The 11,167-nt window shown below is 37.1% G+C and overlaps 1 protein-coding gene across 1 annotated transcript; it reads left to right on the forward strand.

Annotated features, from left to right (window-relative positions):
- The first annotated feature begins 10 nt into the window (after positions 1-10).
- Positions 11-10,915, forward strand: trim35-39 (tripartite motif containing 35-39). The gene is made up of 6 exons (XM_082145172.1): positions 11-1,015; positions 1,177-1,260; positions 2,143-2,373; positions 2,455-2,477; positions 2,550-2,668; positions 10,281-10,915. The coding sequence occupies exons 1-6, from the start codon at positions 617-619 to the stop codon at positions 10,766-10,768; spliced, it is 1,344 nt and encodes a 447-aa protein (XP_082001298.1). The 5' UTR covers positions 11-616; the 3' UTR covers positions 10,769-10,915.
- Positions 10,916-11,167: the final 252 nt, after the last annotated feature.

Genomic DNA, 11,167 nt, shown 5'->3' on the forward strand with positions numbered 1-11,167 from the left:
TGGAAACATTTAGTACACACTTGAAAGAAATATATAACACTGTGCAAATGGTTTTTGGATACTTTGATACAAAATTCAGTACATAAAGTATTGAATGAAAATGTCTCTGAAACATCTGTGTATTTGACAAATATTGCATCTATTTCACTTCAGCTGTGATAAAGTACAGTAGCCTACTGCCTATATGCTTTGCAAACACAGCGCGAGCGTCTACGGGAAGCATAAAATGTACGACTTCACGTCTCAGTTTCCAGCTCCCCACAGACTGCGCGCGCAACTCTTTCCATCTCGCTCTTCAAGCCACGTCACAGGAAAGAAATTCTGATGGTGTCGTCGAATCTGTTTTTAATACCCTAAGGTGATAAAAAAAAACTTGCAAGGACTTGACTGTCTCAGTGTTTTTACTTTCTGTCATAGCGACTCTGATCTCAGTGTCTCGACAAAAGCATGAAAGAACCTGCAATCAGTGGAGAAGGAGAGACACTTTCAAAGGGAATTTTTGAGAAGTTTATTTCCAAAGCCAGCATAGTTTGTGTGATTTTTCCTGCATGTTTACTTTTTAATCCATCATTTGGGAAAGGGAAGTCTCGTTTGCTGGTGCTCTAAAATCGTGAAAATGGATTCACTATCTGCAAAGGAAATGTCTTGTCCAATTTGCTGTGAAATCTTCAAGGCTCCTGTTCTTCTGTCGTGTAGTCACAGTTTCTGTAAAGAGTGTATTCAACAGTTCTGGAGAAGCAAGAACAGTAGGGAGTGTCCTCTCTGCAGGAGAAGATCGTCACGAGATGATCCTCCATGTAATCTTGTGTTAAGAAACTTGTGCGAGTCCTTCCTGAAGGGGAGAAATGAGAGGAGTTCATCATCAGGGTCTGAGGAGGTCTGCAGTTTACACAGCGAGAAGCTCAAACTCTTCTGTCTGGAGGACAAGCAGCCTGTGTGTTTAGTGTGCAGAGATTCACAGAAACATGTCAAGCACACATTCAGACCCATCAGTGAAGTGGTTTCATCTTATAAGGTAAGAGAAATGTCTCTTGTTTCATATGAACAATAAATAGTCACAGATATCATCACATACACTCAGTATTTCTCTCTGCCATTTTTCTCAGCTTTATAATCACATGATGTATGATCATATCACTATGCTCTTTTTATATATTTTATTTTGTTCAATTCTAGGAGGAGCTGAGGTTCTTACAAGAGAAACTTAATCACAGGGAGAAAATTAAAGGGGAGTGTGTGAAAACAATTCAACACATAAAGGTGAGGATACAGAATCACGCAGGTAGAGTCTAAAATTTAATGTAACTGATTCCAGTTTATTATGATTACATTTCTTTAAAGTCAACTTAACAGGTTAATCCTTGTGAAAAATGAGTACACATAATTATTATATATATATATATATATATATATATATATATATATATATTTTTTAGCATACAAAAAAGAAAATGCATAAGTGCAAACTAATATTTACTTAACATGACATTTATTGCAGGTAATGAAATGCTATTATAAGACCCACTTAAGTCGGCTAGTTCACCCAAAAAGGATAATTCTGTCATTAATTATATGTGCCATAAGAACAAATATAAACCAAAGAAATATATTCAAAATGTAATGACCAGATTTACATAAAAAAATTGAAAATATAAATTCTAAAAATATGAAATATGTCTCTTACATGTACTTTAAAGTAAACTTTTAATTTGACTATAACAAAGTGTACTTTTTAGAATTGTACTTAAGTCTGTTAAGAAATAGTTATGACTGTACTCTGTTGAAGTGCATTTAAGTTGCCTTTTGTTTCATTATTATTATATTATCTGTTAGTAAAGTTTTATTAAAGTTTTTTTTATTCTTTTGCGATGTGAAGTACATTACAAGTGCACATTCAGTACAATTAAGCATACTTATTTTTCACAAGAAGTTTTTCACTAGACAAATTATGTGATGTTCATGTGTGTTTATTCACATGATTGAACTCTGGAATGTTTTAAATAGTTGATTTAGGCTTATTTAATGCAATCTTTATTAACTTGGTTGTTATTTAAATTGTTGCATAATAACATAAATATGTAAGAAAAGAGCATTACAAATCAAATGTATTATTATTAATAAGTGAATGTTATTTAATTTCAGTCTCAAGCTGAGCACACAGAGCGTCAGATTAAACTGGAGTTTGAGAAGCTTCATCAGTTCCTCAGAGATGAAGAAGAAATCGCAATCGCTGCCCTGAGGGAGGAAAAGGAGCGGAAGAATCAGAAGATGAAGGAGAAGCTTGAGGAGATGAACAGACACATCTCAGCTCTTTCACACACAATCCAAGACATGGAGGAGATGATGAATGCCAGCGAAGTCTTGTTTCTAAAGGTGTCATTTCTGATAATTGATTCATTGATTGATCACAACCTATAATTTTAGGAGATAATAAATTGTCTGTTTATTCTGCAGAACTTTCAAGTCACAATGGAAAGGTGAGTGATCTACTGGTTTCTCTGTTTCTGATCCAAAGCCACTGTAGTTCTGACTCCTGAATGTGGTTCCAGAGTCCAGAGCTCACAGCCGGATCTACACATGGCTTCTGGAGCTTTGATTCATGTGGCGTGTTACTTGGGCAACCTGCCGTTCAGAGTCTGGAAGAAGGCGCAAGGCATTGTCCAAAACAGTGAGTCTTCTTTAGAAAAGTGATTCTCAAAACATTTTGACTGCAAGGGTGTCCAAGACAGTATTCAAAGGCTAAGAACGCTAGAGTTCTGAAAGCTTGGGTCTTTTTGCTCACCAAGGCTCTTTGAATTAAATCTTGAATAGAAAGTTCAAAAGAACAGCCATTATTTGCAATATAAATATTTTGTAACATGTAACTTTGTAAATGTCTTTTACTGTCACTTTTGTTTATTTTAAAGGTGTGGTTGATTTATGATTTCACTTTTTTAATTTTAGTTAGTGTGTAATGTTGCTGTTTGAGCATAAACAACATCTGCAAAGTTACAATGCTCAAAGTTCAAAGCAAAGGGAGTATTTGCTTTTAAAGAAATCGCTTTTTAAGGACTACAACAAACTGGTAGGGACTACAGGACATTCCTCCTGGGTTAGTGACATCACAAACCCTAAAATTTACATAAACCCCGCCCCCGGAATACGATTTATAGATGATCAAGACAGAATATGCTAATCAATGAGAAGATAACTACACATAAGCTTCATAAATTCATCAACTATCCATTCAGAAATGTCCTGTTGCTTCTACATGTTGTCACTTCTTCTTGAGTCTCTCCATCTTTCTGACTTTGTTTGAACATAAAAGGCTAAAGGTTTTTGACATTTTCAGTGCATGTCTGTGTGAGGTAAAAGGACACGAACTCTTGAAGCTCCGCCCCCTGTGCCGGGAGCAGCAGCTCATTTGTATTTAAAGTACTTCACATACACTGGGGACATCAGAGACTTATTTTACATCTTGTGAAAAGGGCATTATACCACCCCTTTAATGTATCCTTGCTAAAGAAAGGTATTTCTTTTAAAAAAAATCTTACTGACTTTTGAACGATAGTGTTCTCAACTTTTTACATAAACAAGGAAATAAGGAGTGGCAATATATATTAAAATAATTACATTTCATAATTGCAGATATTTAAAGAACTGTGATTACATGATAAGGTTTGTCTTTAATTAACAAATAGCTATTTCTGCCTGATAAAATAGTTTAGAGCTTGATATAACTATGAAATTAATATTCATTATAGAAATTTCCATGACTTTACGATGTCTGGAAATCACACTTTTAAAATTCCCTCATATAGTATCCAGGCTTTCTAAGACCAAGGGAACAAATTGAAATAAGAAAAATGTATTGATTGTTAGCTGTCTTTTTAAAGTTTGTTTTATTTTGAATAATTTTTAGCAATTTTTCGGCCCCCTTGGACATTTGCTGAGGGTACCGGCGCTGGTTGAGAATCACTGCGCTGTTGCACATACAGTTTAAATGACAGATGGGTGAATATTAAAGTCCCCCTGTGGTGAAAATCAAGTTTTTAATGTTGTTTATATGTCTATGTGGTGTTTTTAATATGCTTTAAGACAAACCATGTATAAATTCATAAGTCACACCATTGCTGAGTATTTTCTCCTTAAGACTGCAGTGAATCAAAGACAGTCTCTAAAACGTGGTTTAAAATCGCTGGTGTTTCTGATGTCACAAACTACCTTGTAACCAATCAGATCAACGTGTGATCGTCAACGAGTGGATCTCTGAGCTGGTGTGAGTGGAGGCGGGGCTAATTTCCATATTCATAGAGTCAAGTCAAGTTTATTTGTATAGCGCTTTTCACAATACAGATTGTATCAAATAGAACCATGTATACTAAATGAGGCAAGGATGTAGAGTTACATTCAAGCTATTTTAAAGGGGTCATATAATGCCATTTGTGTACAAGTTAATATGATTCTTTAGGGTCTAAATGAAAAGTTTGTAATATACTTTAATTAAAAATTATCATTAGTATTGTAAGAAAACACTCATTTTACCTGGTCAAAAACAGCTCAGTTTTCAGCACGCCGTTTAATTGCATGTATCTTTAAATGATAATGAGCTTTGCTCACCCCGCCCCTCTGTTCTGTGGGGCGTTTTGACACAACACACGTGGAGTGTTGCCCTGACAACAGTTGAGGGTATATTTTGGAGAAAGAATGGCAGCGGGAGTCTCTGAGGACACATCTGTGCAACCGTATCAATTTGAACTTGAGTCGGACCCGGAACAAGATGACGGCCCCAAAGAAGTTCGACAATTAAGGCTCGAACAGGACGTTTCTGAATGGTTGGGTAACGTAATGTCACTTTGATCTATCTTTGTATGTACTGGCAAGGTAGAGTAGTGAGATACGAACGCTATGTGTTTACTGATGTATACGATAGTTCATTGACAGATTGATGTTACAGCTAATGGTCATGAATTTTTTTTTACTTTAGCTTTATACTGACCCTCGTTTATAAAGCAGTCTGATGAGAAATGATTCGCTCAAACATGAAAGCATTGACGTTGATTGTGGGGAATATTCCCTCCGAAAACAAAACTCAGCCACTGCGTCTTCAGCGGTTCGGATATAGGAACATCAAAATGACTGCTGTGTTCGTTATTACACCCAAGAACAGAACACCACAATCGCTTAGACCAGGGGTTCTTAACCTTTTTGATGCCGGGGCCCAAATTTTACAGTACAAAGTGGCCCAGGGCCCATTCAAATATTAGCACTATTGGTTTATTGATCTCACCCTTGGTTTGATTTGTATTCAATAACTAAATGAAATCCACTTGCAGTTTAACAGTTTATTATTCATGTGTATGTAAACCTGCACATACAACAAGATGCCAAACACACAACAATTCATGGAACAAATCAATCTGCATCATTATATTTGACAAATTTTACTTACAAAAAAATAGAAAATGTGTATAAATAAAATAAAAACAATAAAATGTGTTGCTAAAATAAATAAATTAAAAATAATATTTTTCAAATTAAATAAAAATGTTGTAAATGAAAATTGAAATAAAGTGCAAATGAAAAAATATAGCTTTATAATCTGCAAAATAATTTGATAATTGTTTCAGCAGTCTACATTTTTGCATGGCAGAACCTTAAGTTGCTCTTCATATCTGTTATAAATGAACAATAACAGTCACAACAGTCCAATTTTCAATTGGTTTCCTATGGCAGCGAGCGTTCTGCGCGCTGTTTATGCACCTGCTGCGCCTCGCGTTTTACCGCCTGCTGCGCCTTGCGTTTTTTAAGTTGAAAAAAAAGCAACTCCGAGCGGAAAAAGCGCCCGAAGTCATCGCGTTTTTTTCCACTGTCCAATCGAATGAATGGAGAGGCGGGCCTTCCGTTTTAGTGATGAAAGCTACAGTTGCTTGAACCCGCGGAGAGTGCGATGGAGGACAAACTGGTGGTGCTCTCGCGGGTTACCAGGAGCTTAACGACCTCACGAACCGTAACTACCACAATGTTAACAGAAAGTAAATAAAGTTAATAAAAGGCAGATTTGACGTTTACTTGACTGACAGGACAGCTGTTTCAGTGGTTGCCTAGCAACATAAAAAATGCAGTGCACGGCTCGTTCTGTGTGATGGTAAGTGCTGTGCACCCATAGACAGTATATAAACTGGACACAGCGACCCCATAGGTTTCAACCAAGCGGGAAGGAAGTCGACCGGAAGTTGAAGCCGGCCGCGTGCCACCATCTTGTAGCAGAACTTCACCTGCTGTTAGCATCCCATTGACTCCCATTCATTTTGGCATCACTTTGACAGCGAATAACTTTACATCTGAGGCGTTTGAAGACTCCATTTGTCCATTATTTATTTCTAAAGAAACACGACAATGTATAAAATGCTCCATTACCTTGTAGCTTACGTTATGGCCCCGTAAAAACAGTTTTTGTAAAAGTAGGCTAACGATTGCGTCATAACCACGCGACTCTCTGTCGCACAGCAGAGAGATTACCGTATTGACGGGAGGAGAAGCTCGAGAGCAATCGGGGAGACGTGGAGGCAAAATGATAAAATAATTAAACAGAATACCTAGCAAAAGTTTCTCCTGCTCCTAGCTCGTGGACACCTCCTACTAACGCTCTCCGTCTCTGCAAGATTCGGAAGGGAATGATTCAGATTTCTCATGCCACAGCCACTAGAAGACAGACGGGTTGCTCACGTCACATCTACGTCGTCAAGCTCAGTTTGAGTCTGCGCGTCAGGAACGGAAGTCCTAAAAAATCGCTGAAAATGGGCTTCACTTGCCTCAATTGAGTTCCAATGAGATGACTCTGTCCATTTCTTATACTGTCTATGGTTTCAACGGAGAAAAGTGAAGCAAATTAGAGGCACTCATTTCCTGATTGCCGAGCGAACTGCGCAGACTCAAACTGAGCTTGACGACGTGGATGTGACGTGAGCAGCCTGTCTGACAGTTGTAAGTCTTCTAGGAGCTGTGCCAAGAGAAATCTGAATCATTCCCTTCCGAAACTTGCAGAGACGGAGAGCGTGAGTAGGAGCTGTCCATGAGCTAGGAGCAGGAGAAACTTTACGATTCTCTATGGGCTTCTCCCTTGACTTTATCGGACTTTATGCCTCCAAGTACCCCCGATTGACTGCGAGCTTCTCCTCCTGTCTCTACGGTAATTTCCAGAGAGTCGCGTGGTTATGACGCAATCGTTAGCCTGTTTTTACAAAAACTGCTTCTACGGGGCCATAACGTAAGATACAAGGTAATGGAGCATTTTATACATTGTCGTGTTTCTTTAGAAATAAATAATGGACAAATGGAGTCTTTAAACGTCTCAGATGTAAAGTTATTCGCTGTCAAAGTGACGCCAAAATGAATGGGAGTCAATGGGATGCTAACAGCAGGTGAAGGCTTGTTAGCCAATGGCGGCCGCCGGGGGTGGTACGGAAATCGAGAGCTCGATTACCCCCCTGTGTGCACCTCGCGTTTTCGAACCTGAAAAATGGTGTGATCGGCCCCTAACTGAGGCATTACTGCCACTAGTGGTGGGATGGTGTATTGTAACTGTCTCATGCATAACAGTGGACATTCTGGTGTCTTCAATTGATAACTTGTTTGGTCCCACTATGGGGCGCCGTTTGTAAAGCGGCTCACGCTGAAAATAACAGCAACATTTTGTCACATTTAGCTTCAAACAATGTTTAAAAAACTGGTATGAATTTTTGATGGTCACTTTTTACCACATTTACAACAATATTTGTCAACTTAGAGATATTTTAAATAGTTAAATCTAAATATTAAATGTTACACCTAAATGCTAAATCTAAATGTTAAATATAAATCTAAATGTTAAATCTAAATGTTAAATATAAATCTAAATGTTAAATATAAACGTTAAATCTAAATGTTAAATCTAAATGTTAAATCTAAATATTAAATCTAAATCTAAATGTTAAATCTAAATCTAAATGTTAAATCTAAATGTTAAATCTAAATCTAAATGTTAAATGTTGAATCTAAATGTTTCGAGTGAAACTAAATATTTAACTAATATGCAAATTTAAAATGCCGGTAACCGGAAGTGCCAAAATAAAAGCTCGAGTGTGTGTTTATAGCATGGTTTATAGTGTCAAATAACGAATAAAAACCATCTCATAATAATAACTATAATATAACGATAATAACTACCTAAAATAATAAACACGTTTGGAGAAACTGTAGAGTTTCGTGATGAGAGTGATGACATGACATTCAGTCAAAGTGAGCCCCCTCGTGGCTGGCTATTATGGCTGCAGGTCATAAGTCCCGCACTTTTCATAAAAGTGACGCTAGCCTACTCTTCAAATACAGTTTCTCCAAATGTGTTTATTATTTTAGGTAGTTATTATCACGATAATCCATGTCCAAGAGTCCATTTCCTCGGATGAGATGGTTTTTATTCGTTATTTGACACTATAAACCATGCTATAAACACACACTGACCTCCTCGAGCTTTTATTTTGGCACTTCCGGTTACCGGCATTTTGATTTTGCATATTAGTTAAATATTTAGTTTCACCCTAAACATTTAGATTCACTATTTAGATTTAGATTTAACATTTAGATTTAGATTCAACATTTAGATTTAGATTTAACATTTAGATTTAACATCTAGATTTAGATTTAACATTTAGATTTAACATTTAGATTTAGATTTAATATTTAGATTTAACATTTAGATTTAGATTTAGATTTAACATTTAGATTTAACATTTAGATTTAGATTTAACATTTAGATTTAGCATTTAGATTTAACATTTAGCATTTAGGTGTAACATTTAATATTTAGATTTAACTATTTAAAATATCTCTAAGTTGACAAATATTGTTGTAAATGTGGTAAAAAGTGACCGTCAAAAATTCATACCAGTTAAATACAACATTGTTTGAAGCTAAATGTGACAAAATGTTGCTGTTATTTTCAGCATGAGACACTTTACAAACGGCGCCCCATAGTCCCACGGCCCTCGCGGCCCACAGGTGAAAAACGTAAAAAAATTTGCGGCCCTCCAGGTGGCGCTCGCGGCCCAAGCGTGGGCCGTGGCCCTATGGTTAAGAATAGGTGGCTTAGACGCCATTCTTCTCCAGCGTATCAACAATGGCGGACTATGATGACAGCTCGCTCAGGGCGGGTCTGTGTTGAAACGCTGATTAACAATCGTGGGAGGGGCGTCCGACCGTGTGACTCACACGGTCAGACGGCTCGATTTGAGACGGGGGAAAACATATAAGGAGATTTAAAAAAAAAAAACACTGGATGGATTTTTATCATTATATGATGGTTGTGTACAGGCACTGCCAACACACATTTCAGTACAATCAACTTGTAAAAGTGCATGTACCATTATATGACCCCTTTAAGGCATGAAGATTTTTTTTTTTTTTTCAAGGAAAAAACATTTAAATGTGTAATTTTGGTGATCAAAGATGAGTTTTAAGGGATAAAAGTATTGACTACAGGGGGGATTTAGTCATAATGTGTGGAATAACCAGATGACCTGCAACACCAAAATGAGCTGTAAACAAGAGAACAACAACTTTGGCACACATTGATATTTAGTTACATTTATATAGCAGATCTCTACCGTTTTTATCATGGGATGCAAAAATAACATTTCTTAAGGCCCGGGTATACTTCATTTTTTCCATTCTACTTTGCGTGAGCATTTCAAAGTAGACTCCATTGGCTGTGAGTGCGGAAAGACACGTTTGGCGCATTCACACTATCTAGTGGACTTTGTTTTCAAGCACTCAAGTCAAGCCCAAAGCATAGGGGTGAATTAAGGGTGATTGGGACAGTTTCTGAATTTCCACCTTGTGTAAGGTTTCTTGCCATAAATTAAAAACATCAGCCCAACACATACCCTTTTATGTAAACTGATCCAAAATACAGTTTTTGGTAACATTTGGGTGATTGGGACAGCACATCTTATCATTGATTTAGGCCAGTGTAAGCATATATTACACTATTTAGTTCATACTTTGGTATAATTTCGTATGCAAGATTTCCTTTTTCTGTTTGTGTTTATTTCTGTTCAACTTTGTTTCTCAATGTTTATAAATTCATCCACAATACAGATGTACAACACCCCCTTTTTTTGTAACATTTGAATGAAAGGTTGGATGGCCCCAGTAACGTGGCAGTGTTTCAGAGTGATCATAATTCATCTTAATTTGTGTAGAGTTCACTCTTGCTCATATGGAGATCAGAATAAAAGCAGCTGTTGATTGTGTCTCATCAGCTCCTGTGATTCTGGATCCAAATACAGCTCATCCGGATCTCCTCTTGTCTGATGATCTGACCAGTCTGAGATGCAGTTCGGACAGTCAAACGCTTCCTGATAATCCAGAGAGATTTGACGAGCATTCCTGCGTTCTGGGTTCAGAGGGGTTTGACTCGGGGACACACTGCTGGGACGTGGAGGTTAAAGAGAGCTCATCCTGGGCTCTGGGAGTAACTGCGGCATCGAGTCAGAGGAAGGGATGTGATTTCTTTGACACTGGTGTGTGGAGTGTGCAGTACAGACTGTTTGAAGAGTCTGGGTTTCCTGTGGAACAGAAGCTTGAGCGGGTGAGAGTTCAGCTGGACTATGACAGAGGAACGGTGTCATTCTCTGATCCTGTATCTAACACACATCTATACACGTTCACAACAAGCTTCACTGAGACTGTCTTCCCATTCTTCTATAGCTTTTCCCATCTGAGGATCTTACAGGTGAATTGTTTGTAAAAGTTATTGCTGTACATCCACAGGTGGCAAAAATAAGACCGGTTTAGTAACGTTCCCATTAAGTTGCGAAAACGTTATTTCTGAATGATCTTATCGTTCAAAAAGTCCAGTTTATGTTTTTTTCTTGGTTTCGGCGAACGTTAAGTAGGGCTGAACGATTTTGTAAAATAATCTAATTGCGATTTAGTTTTACCAATATTGCGATTGCAATTTAATATGCGATTATTTTTTAAGCTCTTTATCTTTTCTATTATTCAACAAAAACAAGCAATAAATCATTGTAAAATAGGGAAGGGAATCTTTAGGCACCTCATGAGCCGATAAAAAAAAAAATTCTTTAATTGATCTTAATAAAACTTAAAATATTTAATTACATAATTATAAGTAGGCCTACTTATA

This window comes from Leuciscus leuciscus (genome assembly GCF_965113295.1).
Source record: "Leuciscus leuciscus genome assembly, chromosome: 18".
NCBI classification, from domain to species: domain Eukaryota; kingdom Metazoa; phylum Chordata; class Actinopteri; order Cypriniformes; family Leuciscidae; genus Leuciscus; species Leuciscus leuciscus.

Excerpts from the sequence above, each read along its gene's own strand:
- trim35-39 (XM_082145172.1), top strand. The coding sequence starts at position 617 with ATGGATTCACTATCTGCAAAGGAAATGTCTTGTCCAATTTGCTGTGAA. Across the intron at positions 2,374-2,454 it reads GCGAAGTCTTGTTTCTAAAG|AACTTTCAAGTCACAATGGA; the intron begins GTGTCATTTCTG and ends TTTATTCTGCAG. Across the intron at positions 2,478-2,549 it reads TTTCAAGTCACAATGGAAAG|AGTCCAGAGCTCACAGCCGG; the intron begins GTGAGTGATCTA and ends ATGTGGTTCCAG.